General features: G+C 46.0%; 1 protein-coding gene across 2 annotated transcripts in view; it reads left to right on the top strand.

Annotated features, from left to right (window-relative positions):
* Nucleotides 1-2,414: 2,414 nt before the first annotated feature.
* The window catches only part of GRIA1 (glutamate ionotropic receptor AMPA type subunit 1), a 128,904-nt gene continuing 113,239 nt past the window's right edge, over nt 2,415-18,079 (top strand). Inside the window, exons 1-2 of one of the 2 annotated variants that reach the window (XM_009561430.2) lie at nt 2,415-2,721; nt 4,847-4,984. In XM_009561430.2, coding sequence (XP_009559725.2) covers nt 2,640-2,721; nt 4,847-4,984 — 220 coding nt within the window. In that variant the 5' untranslated portion in view covers nt 2,415-2,639. The remainder of the gene's footprint in view (nt 2,722-4,846; nt 4,985-18,079) is intronic. The other variant, XM_009561422.2, reaches the window with a different exon arrangement.

The raw sequence follows: 18,079 nt of genomic DNA, 5'->3' as shown, positions 1-18,079 counted from the left end.
AATTTGTAGGGAAAAAGGAAATGAATACGTTCTTAAAATAATGATCTTATTACCACTTATCTTGTTGCGCTGTGGTGAGGTTCTTCTTGTTAAACCACCTGCACTTGGAGAGGTTTATAGATAAAAGCAGTGTTATTAATTAATGTGGCTGTGCAAGTTTTCTGTGAATTATTATAATATTTTATTGTTATGGCTACTATTATTATCTGACAGGCTGTTTGGGAGTTTTGAAAACATGCTAGCATCTTGCTATTGTGCTGGTTATCCTTCAGTGCCTTTCTTCAGGTTATAAAGGCAACTGTTTCTATTAAATTCTGGGTGGAAAGCAAGAGCCCATAAAACCTACGAGCAGGTTATTTTAGCCTCAAATCAGTATTGCTTAAATTATACAAGGTGAAAGATGGAATTCTGATGAAGGTTCTACCTATGGATGGCAGATGTGCTTGAATATGGCTCTAAGATGCCTGTCACACAGGCAGTGAGTAAAGAGCATCCTTTAGCCTCCTGAACCTGACTCCTGAGTGCCCAAACAAGTGCTTTGATGAACCTGCAGTTTCTGACACCAAGAGTCATTGCCCTAGTCGAGGGTGGCTTTGGGGTGAAAAAGAATCCATGCTGGAAGTATGTTATATTGCTTACTATAAGGAAGATGCAAGACTTCTGGGCTCTGTATTTTGCAGTGTAACTGCGCATATTGTCCTCATAACAAGTCACAAAGTGCCATCAGTGCAACTTCTTCTGAAGCCAGGTATTTAGAGGGTGGTGCTGAGACCATATGCTGTCATTTATCGTGTGTTTAGGCATTTTGTCATCCCCCAAGTCACAGTGAAATCCATAAAACTGCTCAGGAAGAGGTTAAAGATCCCAGCCTCTTATTTGCAGAGATGAAACGAAGGCCTGAGCAAGGGTCACGGTCCATTCTCATTTATTCAGAGCCTGTGCCCACAGCCGTGTGAGAGAGAATTTTTCAGTCATTGTCGCTTTTGGCTGTGGAATGCACGACTGCATATGATGTTGCCTCTACCCAAGGACTCTGTCGCCACTGGCAGGAAGGGCTATATGGGGAAACAAAACTGAAGGAGATCTCTTTCAGAGGAAGCAGAGGACCTGCCAATAAAAAGATGTTATTACCTCTGCTTTCAAGACTATTCTGTTGGTAAAACTGTTTCTTGAGGATATAGAGAGTAGTGTTGTGCCTGTACCATCAATTTATGTCGCATCTGGGCCCTGTGGCCAACAAGGACTGTCTCAGTGCTACTGCAGATTTTGTAGGTTTTCGTTGCATCTCACTCTGCGGAGTTCTCATCCGTCCAAGTGTTCCTTATGCAGGAGTAATTCCAACCACTCTTTGATGCTCTCCCAATTTAACCACGTGCTTCTGGAGGTGGGAAGCAGGGATCAGGGTAAGGCACCCTACACCAAATCAGGACAGGGGGCATCTGAGTCTTATTTCTAACTCTGCCCATACATCCTTTTTTCTTCCTGTTTCTTTTCTCCTGCTGTCCCTTTGCAAATGGTAAGGGTAGAACCTCTGTGCGTGGACATGGGTGTTGAGGCAGAAGAGGCCTCAGGTTTGGTTTGGGACTTTGTGATTTTTCTCTCCTTTCAGAGATGGCTACGGCTCTGCGTACACAGCAGTTCTTCCTCACATATTTCTAAATCCCAAGTTGTGCCTAGGAGACGTTTTTTATCATTTTTACTTCTTTGGCTCTCCCCCCCTTTTCCATTTTGGGCAAAGCTGCTGATGGTCAAACAAGCTCTAACCTAACTAAAACTGCTATACAACAGCTCCAATAATGATCTGAGCTAAAATAGCCCACTGATCTCAGAAGCTGCCATATCTGATGGTGCTGGTGAACACAGGTTCCTCCACATCAAGCACAAGGGTGAAATTCCCCATAGGTTAACGGCGGGCAGGAATAATCAACAAGAAAGGTGCTGGTGGGGGGGGTTCACTTTTTCATCCTTCAGATTCTGTGTTATCTGTTGCTCAGAAATCCTTCCTCCCAAGGCAGTTTGCTGGATACGACCCTCTGTTGTCCTAATGAGCTGGGCTGTAGAGGCTGGTCTGTTCAACTCCTGGACATAAAGGTGAGAGCCCAGGTTGGGAAGTGGTGGATCAGAAGCAGAGGAGTTTAAGCCCTTTCTCTAGAGGAGTTTGCCACCTACTGATTTGCAGGTTCTCTCTAGCTCCTGCCAAGAGAAGTTGAGGGGGAAAGCCGGGAATTGAGGGGTAGGTGGGCATTAGAGGCAGCAGCCAGGACCCCCGGCTGGGGACCCCCGGGAGGAGCCGCTGGAAGGAGAAGGGGGGATGCGCTTGCCCAGCTGTTGAGCTCGAACCGGGAGAAGGGGATTGAGCTGGGTGGAAGCGCTCGGTGTGTGCGTGTGTGTGTCGTGTGCGGCGGGGGAGGGATGTGGATGAGGAGCGGGCTCTCTTTCTTTCTCACGGGGCTCAGTTAATCCTGCTGCCAGGCGGTGTTAAGCAGCAGTCTCGGCGCTGGATTCCGAGCGAGGGAGACGCGCAGTCCTGAAGGCGCAGCGGAGGGGAGGCGAGAGAGGCGGCTAAAGAGAGCAGAGCGGGGGAAAAATCAAATCTATGCTTGGAACTGGGCTTCTTTTTCGCCAATGCAAAAGGGAATATGCAGCACATTTTTGCCTTCTTCTGCACCAGTTTCCTAGGGGCGGTGTTAGGGGCTAATTTCCCCAACAACATCCAGATAGGTGAGTGCAGAGCTCGGGGCCGTTGGGGGGTGATGTTCCCCGGCAAGTGGGTAGGGATGGAGGGGGGGGGTCGTGGGGGGAAACTAACCCATTCATTTGCATGGAAAGGCAAAATGTGTATGCGTGTATGTGAGAGCGCGAGGGGTGAACGGCGAGGGATGGATTTGTGTGTTGGTTCCAGCTTTGCCAGAGCAGGGATGTATCAATTTGGCTTTGGGGGAGGGGGAAGATCGGGAATAAATGCCAGCACATACACACACCAACACAGGGGAGAAGAGTGCCTCTGAAATGGAGGAAGCACGAGAAAATATCTGGTTTTTTTTTTTGCTCTGAGAGATGCCTGAGCTGCCATTGTGCGTTGCTGCATTTGCAAAATCAGCGGTTGCATTATACATTTTTGTGAGGATGCTCTCATCTGTAGGTAACTGGGACAAGAGGTAACAAACAGGAGCGCTCTGTTGTTGTTGCTAAAGAATAAGGGCAGAGCTATTGGAGGAAGATTTTGCATTGAAGCCTCTTTTCATTTCATGCTACTCGCTTTCCCTGCGCACCAGCAGTGCCTGTTTGATTCTTCTTTCCCTTCCTGTAACTTCTCAGTACTACTCTCCTGCCTTCCCTCCCTTCCCAGGTTTATTATTACTCTCCCGTTGATCTTTATTGGTGATGGTTTGTAACCTAGCCCCAAATTGTCATCCCTTGTATGCCGTTTTTCGTTCCCGCCTCCCTTCGCTTTACAATGCCAATCAATTGCTAATCCACCAAGTTCAGGCAACTCCTGAGCTGCATAATCGGTGCTTTTATTGCTGTTGATGCTGCATCCCTGTCTCCCTCCCTTCCTGCGTCCCCTTTAACCCAAATTTGTGCAACACCCCAGATATTTTTCCTTTTCAACAAACACGTATAATAACTCGATTACTAACATTTTACTCCTCTGACACCCATGATTAGGCTGGGGGGGTGGGAGAAACAGAGGAAGGAATATTCATGCACAACAAGGAGATGCCCTCTGTACTGAACATGTGCAAAATGCCATTGATAACAGGTCCTTGCGCAATGATGCCCAAACCATCTGCCCTGGGCTGTGGGCAACAATACTTTCTTCCTCTTTATTTTAACCCTACCTTGTTGCTAAGCGCTTTGTTTCCCCACTTGCAAAATGCCAGTAACAATGCTCTCTTTAAATGCATAGGGATTAAATGACAGTCTGATTTAATAGCATCTTTCTGAAGGATGTGAAGGTATATGCTGCAAGCCAAGTTTCCTGCAGGAGCAGCAGGAAACTTTTCTTTGGGCTGGGTTGTCGCATCACTGTGTTCCAGGTCCATAGGTGGAGAAAGGCTCTGAGCCTGGGTCCAGCCTCATCCCAGTTCCTGTCCTATTTATATAATCGTGTGGTTCTGGGCTTGTCAGTACTTCTGGTCTGAGCGATCCCTTTGAGAATCAGGCTTTTGGTTTCCTGCCTTCTTTGCATTTGGCCACTGTCACCTCTTAAATTTAAATTTTTTCCATGCAGCAGGCTTCCAGTAGCAGCAGTTGTTTGGCCATGGGTCCCACATAGCTCTGGCTCTTGCAGCCCCATCCAATCCACCCGGCGCTGCATCTATCAGGCCACGCTCAGCTGGTCTGCCTCATACTCTGGTGTCCCATTGTGTTGTGGAACCCTTGTACCCATTCTGGAACAAACACCTCCTCTTAGTCAGTGGGATTTAAACTGAGTCTAATTATAAGTGAGAGGAGGAGGAAGAAAGACTTTCATTCCTCCTTTATAAAAGTAACATTGGCAGTGCTTCCATTTCTCTTCCTTAAAGTTACGAAGAGTGAGGAGGTTGAGCCAAACCCCATTGTTTATTCCAACCCCACAGGCTGCTGGGTCTAGGGGTCCATCAGGGCTCCTATATATGATCCGGACATTGCATAACGCGCAGGTTGTTGAGGTTTTCTGCTCCTAGCCTGTCTGCAGCGGGGGCAAACCCACTGGGTGTTGTGTGCTGGAGGTTTTTGGAGTATGGAAGGACTCCCTGGGCTGGGGAGCTGTAGCCTCTGCCCACAGGAATATTTTGGACTGAAGAGGTTGCTAAAATTGGTCTGCTTAAGATCTTTCTCCTTCTTCTGTTTTTCTCCTCAGGGGGGTTATTTCCTAATCAGCAGTCCCAGGAACATGCGGCTTTTAGGTTTGCGTTGTCTCAGCTCACGGAACCCCCTAAGCTCCTTCCCCAGATCGACATTGTGAACATTAGCGACAGCTTTGAAATGACATACACCTGTAAGTAGTGGCATTTGCCATGTGCTCTCTTACTTTGGTTTCTTTATTCCTGACTGAGTTTTTTTTTGTCTGAAATACGACATACCTTACTTCAAATACGTGACTCCTTTAGGGTCTGTGTAAGATGACCCCAAACACGTGGGCAAAGGATTTCTGAATCATCTTGGTTTGTGCTAAAACATAGAGGTGAGGTAGTGCTGCAGTTATTCACTATGCCTTGCATTTTCGATTCTATTGCTTCCAAAGTGGTATAAACCCCCCAGCAATTAATTTTCTCTTGTTTCTCTAACCTCTGCCCAACTCTGTGTTGAGATTTCAGCTCATATTTCCTATAGCTGTGATATACAACAAAGACACCCCTTTCTCCCCATGGTGTGCACAGAAGTCTCTGTTTAGTGTGAACAACTTCTTCTCCAGCCCTAGTTCAGCCGTCTGTCCTTGTAATTAAAGAAACATATAGCAGAAAACAGCAGTTTGGTGCAAGTGGAGTTCAGATCCACAATAAGAGTCATGCCTAATAATGACAGAGTGGTAAGAGAGTTCTAGTTTCAAGTAGCAGTAAAATCATTTGCTCTAAAATCATGTACTAAAGGCTGAATTTGGAATGCAGAGTCTATACTACAGTGTATCTTATCCTGCTAAAGCTCAGCACGTTAGTTATACTGTTCTTGCTATATGACATAGTCGTGAAAAGAAAAAAAACTGGTTTGCCAGGTAATGCCAAGATTAGAGCAACAAATAAGACCAGGAGGGAACCAGAGGAAGAGAAAAACCATAACACAGCCTTCTGGTTGCAATAAGGGCTGTTGCAGCCTTTGCTTCCCTTGGAGTGAGTGTTGCGGGTCTGTGAACCAGGGGCTTGTGCTGCTGGGGCGCGATGCACAACGAATGTCTTGGTTTGGCCTGGTGTCAGACACTGCTTTCACACTCTGAGCCTCTGTGTGTGTAAGGACTGTGAGGAGGGACTGGAGGAACCCTTTCCTTTTTAGAGCCTGTTGGATTGTTGTTGACTCACGTCCATAGTATCTTTCTGATTCACCGAAACATCCTCTCTGCAGCTTAATCATGTGGGGAGCGAGATAGAGGTGGACACAAACTGTTCTCTCTGCTAAGAAATACACTGAAGGGAAAAATGCTTTCCTGCAAAAAGAACCAGGAATGTACAGGAGGAGAATTAATAAGGCTCTTTGTAGAGAAAAATAAAAAAAAGAGAATAGTTGTGATTTATTTTCCATTCGAGGGTTTGCAAGTGCAAGATTTCCAGAATTTCCTGACCAGTGTGACATAGGAGAGAGAAGTAATAATTTGGCTACATTTTCACTGGAGTGTCTAATGACACATCTAAAGATTTTCTGTTTTCCTCTGTTTGCCAGCTACAAGGTTTCCATCAAGGAAGAGCAACTATTTCAGGTCAGGCCAATGACACTTCCTTGGCAGGAAAACTAGACAAATAGAAGAAAAAAGTCAGACCATGTATCTATCAAGGGAAAGCATCACCCACCTGGGGTAGAGTTGCTGTCTGTGGTTGGGGGATGAGCTATTTCAGTGCTGATAGCAAGAAGAAAGCAGAAACTGCAGGAATATCCCTAGAATAAATCCTCCATCTGCGCATAGTTTTCCCTTCCCTTCTACGCCTGCCACTAATGATTTTGTTTTCAGTATTAACATTGATAGCAGGACCATGATACTAGTTATGCTTCAGGAATCTGTCATTAGTACAACAGGGACGGGGGTGGTCTCACAAAAGCTGAATGGAAGCAAGACAGCCTCCCAAAGGATGTTATATTTGAGCTCTATGTAGGGCACATTGTCCTAGATCAGACCAGCAGAGCACTCTGCACAGTCCAACTTCACTTGTCCTCATTTTTCTTTTCTTATAATTAAAAACTTCCTAAGTTCTTCCAGACTATGGAAGGCAGCATTTGTTTTGTAAGCACAAAGGAAGGTGTTATTCCATGTACCCTAGGAGGGGAAAAAAAAACCAACCCCAAAAAAAACCCAGGCTGTTGGAAGACCTGGTTTTAGTACTCTGGGGCTGAAGTAAAACTTTTGCCTGGAATTATCTTCTTCCTCATCTTCCAGCAAATTCCTTTCCTGGTTGCCAAGACTAGATATCAGCAGAAAGATCTGTTTATTTACAGAGAATAAAAACTCTGCCCACGCAGTGGTCCTTATCTTCTGAGAAAAGACTGGCCACACTACCAGTTAAAAGTACCAGCTTTTGTTCCCATGGAGATAGAGAACACAGCATTTCCTTGTCATCGGCGTTACCTGGTTCTTTGATGGTTAAGTCCAAGGGTGTTTGGACCCTGTAAGCCTGGTGCTGCCCCTATCAAGGTCTCTGATAGGACATCTGAGGAAGATTAGTAGGTCCCAGCCTTATGGCAAGTCCTGCCTTATGCTAGGATCCGGCCTCGTGTGCTAAATGTAGTCCTTATGGCAAGTGCCTGAAGCAGCATCATTCAAAATATGGAATATATATTAAGAATCAGTGGTGACGGCAGAAGTAAAAAACTTGTTGGGCAGCTTGCAGGGCGATGATGAAGTGGCAGAATGAACTGCAGCAAAATGACAGCACCCTGTCTAAGGAGATCATATGCAAAATGTGTCTTAGCATCAACTGTGACACAGTCTACCTCTGCCTGACATATATCTGCTTCAGAGTTAGGATGAGCAAGCTTTGGTGTGACAGTGGGTGAATTTGCAGTATGAGGTACACTCGTTTGTGTACAGGTGACAGGGATAGGGAGCCGTTAATGATGTGCTAGTGATGATCATATATTGGTAAAAATAATACTCATGAGAGTGATAAATCTGTAAAATATCAAGAGGCTGCTGTTGTTGCTCGGCTGTCACTGTGACAGCAATACCTTTCACATTTCTGATGCTTCCAGTTGGGGACTTTTTGTCATTATGCAGTGATTGTGAATACCTCTGTGTGGGGCAGCAGCTGTCTATGGGTTCTGTGGTCCCTGCGCGTAACATGTCAGTAGATTACAATTCTAAGCAAACCATAGTTATTAAGAAAGAAACAATAGGTAGTAGATACAATGTGCAGTAACCTCATATTTTGTGTGCGTGGTTGATGATAATATTGTTGCATGACTGGAACATGGGCACATTTCAATAAAGGAAATAGCTTCCTGAACTCCTTCCATCCCCCAAGAAGACAATGACAGGCTCTGTGTTTGCAGCTGGGTGTGTGGTGTGGCTTACCGGCAAAAAAAATACACACCTGCCGTTTGGGACGTTCTTAACTAAAGATTAGGAGACTTTATATTCTTGTGCCATTTCTTCAAAGTCAGAAGCAATTGTTTAGGGGGAAGGTGAATTTAGAGTCCTTCTGTCAGTAGAAGTACGTAATAGTGCCAGGTGACTCTAAAGGGTAAAATGATGGTGTGCTGTAGCTGAAAGATTTACCTAGTGACGTAGCAGATCAAACCTCTTCTGATCGGCTTTAAAGATATGTTCACAGGTTCTGTCTTCAGCCGTGTTTGTGAAAGAGCTTTACAGCTCAACACAGTTGCTAGCAAACTCTGCCTTGCTGGGTTTTGCCGTGACTAACTGCGCTCAGGAGCAGTCCTAACATGGCAGGGTTGATGCTGCAGGTCTGAGCTGAGAGGTAGGGGAAGAGGGACGCTCTGTGCCACATGCAAGGACACAGGAGGTCTGGAGCTTAAGGAGAGAGCTGCAAACTCCTGTCCTTGGGAGGCTGGTGGTGGACATGAACACCATGTCCTAATGGGAGGTTGCTTACTTGAGACAACCAGTGCTGGGCATAGTTTTCTCTTATTCTTTGTCTCGGCCTTCATTTGTTGACACGTAATGCACATCTCCATCCTGTGCACAGCCCAGCTCCTTGAGGAATACAAGTTGTTTCAGCCACAGGTCCATAGCTTTATTTAATTTGTGGTGCAGAGGCTCCTGCTTTCAGCTTCTGGCTGGTCCCCAGGTGAGCCCCAGTAGCCTCAGCAGATGGTGGTGGTTGTTCTCACTGCCCAGGGAAGACGATGGCTCAGCGACAGACTTCCCCAGCAGTCACCTGGGGGACGTGTCTCGTTGAGCGGTCCTCACAGAAAGTGAGTCACTAGCTTGGTAACTCTATCCCTGCAAAACTTGGGCTACTTTGCAGGGATGACCGGTGACTAAAAATAAATTATGTTCAGCCCTGAATCCTGTATCTTTGCTGATGCAAAGATCATCAGCGTTTGCATGTAGGAGCTTCGCACCTGAAACAGAGGCCTGCACAGGACAGCAGCAGGATTTTGCAGCTGGAAAAAATCTTATAAAGAGGCTGAAAAACAATGAATTATTTATCCCTCTCTTTCCATGTATGCACAGCTACAGTTACTATGGGGTCCATACTGAGTACAGGCTGTGGGTGCTGCTAGAATATCAACAGTTGAATCTGTTCTGCGTATTAGAAAATGAACACGTAGCATGGAGTCTGTTCATATTTTATGAAGGCTTCCCAGCACCAATCAGAGGGATTTGTAGCAATCACTCACTCTGTGCTTATGTTCTTATCAATAGCTGCAAGCTTAGATTCAGATTAGCTATGAAATGAAGTATTTCTTTTTCTTTTTCTTGGATACTTATGTATATAGATAGAGCATTTCTGGAGATTGCTTTTTATCTCTTAAATTACCTCTCAGAGACAGGAAGGAATAGGCAAACATTTGAATATTCTCAAACGAGGATCTAAATTTGGCGTAATTAAACGATTATTGCACGTTGAATTTAAAGGAAGCTTCTTTGTTGACAAACATACGATGGTCGCCATTTCTTGGAAAGGTGTTGCTGTAATTATTCCAGCAGCAATCAATTAAAATGCAATTTTTATAATTAAACTTCCACAGTCTAAATAAGCCCAGCCCTGTAATAGTATATAATTGTTGTGGTGTTCGTAGACTTGTTTTTATTTTTGCCGTGTCAGAAATCTCATGTAAATGCTTTGGGATTTTTCTTTCCCTGCAGAACTCAGCATGCTAGCTATGATGATTTAATGTGAGTTAAGCCAACAGAAACATGGATTTAATGATCGGATGTAGTCTGATTAATACAACATAGGTACTACAAGGAAATATATCTCCTTAGATTTGTGTAATAGGAGAAGATGTGATGCAGGCAGATGAATCACAGAGCACCGGTACACATTAGCTCAAATTGAGGTTAAGGATGCTCAATTTCTGGCAGGGATGGGCTGTGGCTTTCCTGTAAGTGCGTGTTTAGTGAGATGCCAGTACCTTACAGAGTCACATCCAGCCCTGAGGAAGGTGCTGATAGGTGAATCCTGCCAAACAGGAGGTAGCAGGTCCTAGGGATGACATCAGCCTCCGGTGTCCAAGGTCTCTGCAGGGGATCTGGGATGGGTGCTGGGTACTCGGCAGTCACAGCCGCTGCTGAAGAAGGTGGGAGCTTCTCTCATACGCTTTCCCCAAGAATGAAAAGCATTTAAAACATGAGTGCCGAGCCATTTCCTCAGTTTTGGCTGCCAAGACAGGGCAGGTTGTCTGTCTGCCTTCATAGATCTGGGCACGGAAAGCCTTGGGTGAACATGGGCCAATATCATCAACAGGGACACTTATGGAGCTCCACTGTCATTTGGCGAAGGCAGCCCTGCTGAGAGGCTGGCAGCTCACGTCAGGCATCAGGAATGGGTTTCCCCTACTCTTGTGCAACCGTTTCTCTCCCTAGGGCATGGGGGCGCTTATTCTTCACATGACTATTTTTATGTTTCGTTTTGGATCCTGGGCTGTGGGAGCAGTGCCTGGGGAGAAAATTGGTGTGACACAATTAGGAAAAATGAGAGAAGTAATAAAGGGAATTTCAAACCTGCAAATCTATATGCTTATCTGGAAAGGATGCCAAATACTCATTGGCGATGAGCAGAAAAGAAAGGGAAGAAGTGAAATTTGGGCTCTGCAGCAGGCAGAGAAGGGATTTGAGAAACAGTGAGCAACAGAGGCCAGAACTGTCCATTGTGCGACAGTCACAATTTTCACTCATAGCTTATCCTTTCTTCTCTAAAAATAAAGCTTTTTTCATGTGATAGAGATCCTACTAAGCCAGAAATACTCTTTGCAGTATTAGCAAGGTGAGAGTGGAAATCTTCATGTGGCTGCAAGAAAGGCAGCGTGGGGAAGCGTGCTGTTCCTTTCCAAAACTCTGTTGGGAATTTTAGATATATACGTTTACATTTCCATTAATAGGGTTAGGGCCCCAAAGGCAACAGCTCTCTGCAAGTAGAAATGGAATCAGTCCCGATTAGCTTCAGTAACACGTGGAGCTCAGAGCGATCACAAAATCAACATGCTCCTTAAAGAGGCAATAAGTCAAGGAGACTTTAATATTCTGCAGATCCAAATTCTCCGGGGTGCGGTAATGACACAAGTCTGAAGACAAAGATGCATTTATTTCAACTGCATTTCTTTAAAGAGAGATGAGGGTTTTTTTTCTTCTGTCTTCAGTTGTGTAGAACTGACACAAAGTAACATTTTTCCTAGTGAAATGCCATCTGGTAGAGTGTGGAATGTCCTTTTGGCAGGTTACATGGAGTCCTGAGGAAGTCAGGTATTAGGCAGGATGAGGAAGGGCTGAACTGAGCCATTAGTAATTCATAGTCATCCTGGCAAAACCCACGTTTCAAAATAATACCACATTATTAGAATAATAACATGCAGAAAGTATTCCTTCCTCACCTGGTGAACTTGATCACTCATTAGCTTACACAGTAATGAGTCTCTACTTGATTTTCTCACGCTACCCTTTAGCAGCCAGACCCACTTGTTCCTTCTCAGGCATTCTTTAAAAAAAAAAAAAAAATCACACTGCAGCACAAAAGAACAAAAATACTCCCCAGCAATGTTATTTTTATATAAAATATATAAATATATATTTATATATTTATTATTCTTTATTTGCCCTATTCTCTGCAAACCACACCTTTGCCAACCCTCACCCAGGGTTGCGGTTCAGGCAGAGACGTGCTCATGCATCACAGGACTGATTGATCCCTTGAGGAATTAACAGTGAGAGACAATGAAGAGGCGAGTAACAGCTACAAATTTCTATATCTTGGCTTTTTCAAGAGGGTCTTTTTGTTCTTTGATTTTATTTGTTTTTGACAGAGTGGAGGAGTGCAAAAGTAAACAACTGGTGCCTAAGATTGAGATGCAACATACAACTGATGGCAGGATTCTCGTGTGGATATAGCATGTGTGTCTGCGTACTTCTATGCTAGAAGAGTCTTGGCTTTGATTTAATAAGGAGGGTCTCCTGTAACTATGCTGATGGTGATGAAGTGGGAGGGAGATGAAAGGTTGTGAGGGTCAGAAGAGAGATACAGAAGCTGCTGTGGGCTGATCTGGATGCAGCATGGAAGGATTTCGATTGAAGAGGAGGGCTATTTCTCATCTTCCCACTCACCCAACACTTTGATTTTTGTTAGCAGTGAGCTTCAGCGAGCAAAAGACACCAGTGACCACACCGATTCAGAAGTGGTTTTCCTCGAACTGGCCTGCTGATATCCCCTGAGTGCCCCGACCCATGTTAGCTTTCCTTCCGTGCAGCACCCACGCCCCATTCAGCTCCGTCTGTGAGAAAGAGAATAGAGCTGCTATTCTGGCAGGTGGGAGCAAAAAAAAATTGCGAGCAAGCATGGGCGCTTGTGGGGAGAGAATGAGTGAGTGAAGTCCGAGAGAGAGCACACAGGGATGGAAGATAGAGAAGCACTGGATCAGGAGTAGCACTTGGAGACCCAGTGTGGGAAAGTGGACAGGCAGCGGCTCCAGAGGGACTGTGGACATGTCGTAGCTGGAGTTTTGCCTCATCTCTCTTTCCAGCCCTTAGCTAAGCCAGGGAAGGTTTTGTTTTCTGAGGGCTCTAGCTCCTGCCTGGATATGAGCGGGAGCCTGCTAGTGTCTCCCATCTGGCCAGCACTGTAGCTCAGCCCGCTCCTGGCCTCGCTCTTCCTTGCTGCAATTGCCACAGAAACAAACCGCAGTGCTTAGGGCAGGGAATTCCCTGCCTAGGGTGGTTATTGCAAATTGCCAGCATGTTTAACACAGCCTGCAGCCTTCTTGCTCTTGCTGCAACAAATCCCAACATGCCACTGGGCTTTCCCCTCCGTCAGCGTTGCAATCATAATTGCATGATGCACTTATGAGTGAGCGGCCCTCTGTTTATTCTGGGATGAGACTGTTTGGCCAGGGGAAAGGTAGACAATAAATGCAATAGACGTAGACAGTAGTGCAGTGAAGGTAAGCTGGAAAGGAGGCTCTCGTTGGAGCGCATGCCAGGGACGCTTAGGGATCACCACTCAATTGGTATCTAGCAGGGACCCAGATTGATGGAGAAGTGGGGCAGCTCTGCGCCCCCAGCACTGTGTCTGCAGAGGGAGGAAGCAGCCAGTGGAGCTGCAGCTGAGAAAGAGGCTTGGCCTGCAGGGAGTTCAGGAGATATGTCTTTGTGCAGAAGGTGATTAATGTCTTTAATGAACTACCAAAAGAAGTAATAGAAAGCCAAATCGCATACGGCTGCGGTGGGGGAAGGGGCTGAGGGGACACTGCTGTTGCAGGCAAGGACGGGGAAGCTAGCTGCGGCACAGCCTGCGCCGTGATGCCATTTCCAGTTCACTGTCCCAGAAAAACAGTTGGGAACAGCAGCTGTCTCTAGTCCATCCCAAGAAAAGGCAGAGCTGAACGAGTTTCATGGGTTTTAATCGGAATTATTTCAGTCTTCCGGCCTCTCCTCGTTCTGGGGACTTTCCTGCTTGGCTCATTATGGCTGTGCCAGCCAAAACCCACTGCATGCAGCTTTGGGGTGGTAATCTGCGAGTCCCCATGCTCCTCTCCTGTGGGACAGCAAAGGGAGAGGCTCTGGGGAGAGCAGAGCCTCACTGCCGGCTGGGGCCTGGATTAGCCTAGGCTGACAGGCATTTAAGAGTCATCGCTTGTTTGGGAACCTGAGAGAAATGTGTGGATGAACTCAGGCAGATTTCTAACATTGAGTCATCTATATCATGACATTCTCCACCTTAGAAGCCTTGTGAGCCAGACTCAGCAGAGACCTCAGAGGGAACAGATATCAGCACCTCTCCTGAACCCACAGCACCCCACATAATACCAGGGTAGGAGGACACTCATTCACAGTCACCCACATACTAAAGAACAGGGTTTGCTATTTCCGGACAAGCCCATGTCTGTGTGCTAATAATTAGGGGACAGTGAGTTCACCATGCAGCTCCCAGGCAGGAGGTGAGATAGCTCCTGCATTTCCAGCCCTGCTCTCAGAGGATGCTCCCAGCCCGGCTTCAGAGATGAGTCCTTCTCTAAAAAACCCATATCACCTCTTCTTTTGAAGTAACTAGCACTAGTTTGGGGTACAGACTTGCTCTGTCAAAGAGAAAACTTATTCAAGCATCATCACAGCTTTAGTGAGCCTTAACAGTCACCCTGCATTGGGAAAGTGAACACACAGCATCTCAGAAAGCAGTTGTCAGTTAAGAGACCATTCCCAAACCTCTTCTCTTCTTGAGAAGCCTTAGCCCATCAAAGCTTGTTCTCATGTGAAGTCCTAACATGTGCCCTCTGTATAAATGCTGGATGTATTGCCTCCTAATTAAACTTTTCCTTCCTCTGCAAAGTGCTGGGTAAAGCAACAGAACTGTGCGCTTGTTAGGTCAGTTCTGCTTTGCCAGATGTCTGTGGAGGGACAAAGAAACAAACCCAATCTTGACCCAAGGATACCCATGCCACATCGCTGCATATATGCCTTAGCAGTGTCCTTAAGCAGCAGGTGCTAAGTCCTCAAAGCACAAAGAAGGGAATTTGTCCCCTCTGACTTTTTCTGGCTAAGGATTAGTTGCCCTCATCTAAGCTATTCATCGGAGTTATTTCTGTAATCAGCAGAGTCCTCCAGTGAGAAATCCTTTTGAACTCTTTCAGACAACCATCTTAGGATGGAATTGGCCTTCAGAGGTGTCTGCTTATCTCCTTTGTCTGTACAGGAAACCAAGGTGACCAACTTAGCTTACTGTGAGACCTTCAGACACAGGTGAGATGGATCCTGCCCCAAAGTGTCTGCAGCTGTATTCTTCTGCTAATTCTTCAACACTTCTTCAAGCAGCCTCTAAAGGCTTTGATAAAAGCAGGCATCGCATTGCGACTAGGCAGTTTGCAGTTATGCTGTTCTGAAGTGTTGCTAAGAATTGAAGAAAACATATGTTCACGGCATGGAAACTGCTCTTCTCAGGTTCACCTTCTGTGTTTCGGTAGAGTACCGCAGTGGCCTCTCAAGGGCAGGGGCATGCTGTTATCCTGAGATGTGCTCTCATCCTTTTGGCCTCTTCTATTTCTCACTTGTTGTGGACTAACTGCTGGCAACAGTGTTTGCAGTGCTTTAACAATGATTCCCAGCTTTGCTTTTGCTGTTTTTACTTTGAGCAGATCTCCTTTTCCCTCTTTCTATCAATACACTCCCGGCTGATATTGCTTTTCCCGAGGAGGAAGCTCCGGCGGATCGTAGAGTTGGTATCATCAGGGGATGAATTCCTTCAGATGCTAACTGTAGCGTTTTCAAAATAGCACCCAGGGATTTGACTGAGCAATCCCCACTAGCTCGAATGGGAAGAACATGGCTAAGCCCCGTGTGGCACTGGAACAAACAATCTTGTGAGCTTTTTTGAAGGAGGGGGTGGGAGTGGGGAAGCTGTTTGACCAGAAAAAAAAAAAAGTAATTTCTAAAGTACCAACCTTTAGGAGCCGAGCCAAAACCCTGGATCAAAACACTCCTGAAATTCCTGGGGATGCTCTGAATCGCACCCTGCTCTGGCCCTGAGCTCTATTGCCATTTGACAGCAAACTCAAAGGAGTGTGATAGCGATGTGCATTCAGGTTTCCGGTTTCAAGCCTGTCTCTGCAAGGAAAGTAAAAGCGTGAATCCAAACCAGCAACACAAGCAGGACAACTGTGAAAACAAAATTATGAAAAAACAATCCCTCTTGGCTCCTGAGGTTGTGCAGTGAAATCCAGAGCTGTGTAGTAGAGCCTAGAGGTGGAGGGAATTGGGATCAAGTTGGCTGAGGTACAATAGCATCTTCTGGTGGCATTGTGGGAGCTTTTGGCAAAGGTGTGTTTGTCTCAGTGCTGTCCGAATTAATTGAGCTGTGCGAGAGGTGCAGCTGGAGGAATGAAGTGTGTTGCTGTTAGACTGTGGGCGCTTGTGCTATGGGATGGTTCCTGTCCAGAGCTGCAAGAGGTGCTGCGGACCGGTAGTGTGCAGGGGTGAGGTTTGCAGTATTTTTCCTGGCTACTCTTGCCTGCAGCCAATGCAGAAAATTATTCGCTTTCAACAACAGAAAATTTGCATTAAAAAAAGGCTCCATCAAAAGGAAATCACACTTGACAGTCTCCCTTTAGCCACGGGAGAGCAGCAAGCAGACAGGCACAGGAGGCTGCCTTTCCGCATGTTCTGTGGTTTTGGCATTGCAAAAATGGGAAGCAGCTGTAAGCCCTTTGGATCGCAAATGGATCTGGGACTCTGCTACCTCTGCTAACAACTCATTTATTATCAGGGAGCAGACAGTCTCCTGTGAGCCAGTGTAATCTATCATTTCTTAAAGATGCTGTGTGAGATTGAAAGAATTTGCTTCAAGATTTGGCACCTGGAGGTCTGCAATGAGTCCAGCTCTGAGAAGAAATCTCCTTCCTAGGATATTCTTCCTTCTCTTCCTCCCTGGGATTTCTTTTTCACAACTTTAGCTGGAGCTATGTGTACCACTGCCCAGGGCAGGCAGGGAAAGGGATCTGCAGCTGATGCACTTTTTCCTCTGAAAAGTTTAAAAGTTTGAGAGCATCCCTACTCTGAAAAAATCCTTAAGAGGAAGGAGAGGCCTTTGCTTCTCTCTCTGTGCTAAAAATACAGATGAAGGAAGAGTTGAGAAGTATTCCAACCCCGTTGTGAAACCTGTATCTGCAACTCCAGGCAGGTTGTCTGCCACACATGATACCCCACTAACAATTGGCACCCGCCAGCAATCCAGCCTGGCCTGGATTTCACGCTGTTTCAGCACAGCATGGCTTTCTTGGCCATGCTGGCCCATTTGCTTCCCCAAAATGTGGGGATACACCATGGGAAAGGAGCTGTGGGGCTATACTGTAGCCCAAAACAAGTGTCTGCGACCAGAGACCTGCAGTCAAAGTAGTGTTGCTAAAGGATTCTTCCCTGTCATGCCCAGTGCACCAGGAGAGGGTCTCATTGGTTCTCCTCTGCAGATGTTGAATGGTTTGATGTGGGCACTCCAAATCCAAGCCTCATTTGTTATATAGAGCAGTGAGGTGGTGAAAGTCCATGTTAATCGTGTACCTTGAAGTGGCTATGAGTTCAGAGTGGTGGTTTTGGCTGCTGTTATCGCCTGGCTGCTTGAAATCTCAGGCTTCCAACATGCTTTAAGGGAGTTTGCTGTCAGAGTCAGCAGGAGAGATGGTAAGATGTGCTGGTGTGTGCAGCAGCATTGGACTGGAGATGGAGTGACCCCAGGTGATGGAGCTCTGTGACCCTCTGCAGCTATTTTTCTCACTTTTCATGTTTAGTTGGTTGATGCGGTTTAACGCTTCTTCCTTTAATTTGCACTCATTAATTATTCTGAGCAAAGCCAGCATTTGTCTTAATTTTGGTGTGCTTTTTAAATATCTCTTCAGTGTGAAGGGAAAACGGGGCTGCACATACTTAGCTCTGCACTACTGGTTTCCTGGATGGCAGATCAAGAAGGTTCACTTGATCCGAAGGTGCTCAAGGGGATTTGTAGTCTGTGATCCCATCACAGCTGTCTTTACCTTTACTGCAGTTTTTGCCCAGCAACGCTATGCTCCACCCTGATTTTTGCTCATTCTTGTCTTCCCTGCAGCAGCATTTTCCTCTTGGCTGTTCTGTTCATGCTTGTACCTGTAACCATAGTGAGCCCCATGCTTGAGATGTTGTGACCATCTTATGGCTGTCCTGGTTCCTGCTGCTTACTTGTTACATCTCCCTCATGTCATGAATTTAGTAAGCTCTCACAGCAGTGTTTCACTGTTATACCAAATATTTCCCTGC

Source organism: Cuculus canorus, chromosome 14 (assembly GCF_017976375.1).
Source record: "Cuculus canorus isolate bCucCan1 chromosome 14, bCucCan1.pri, whole genome shotgun sequence".
Taxonomy (NCBI): Eukaryota; Metazoa; Chordata; class Aves; order Cuculiformes; family Cuculidae; genus Cuculus; species Cuculus canorus.
The sequence above is the reverse complement of the archived record's forward strand: the minus strand, read 5'-3'. Positions and strand labels throughout refer to the sequence as shown.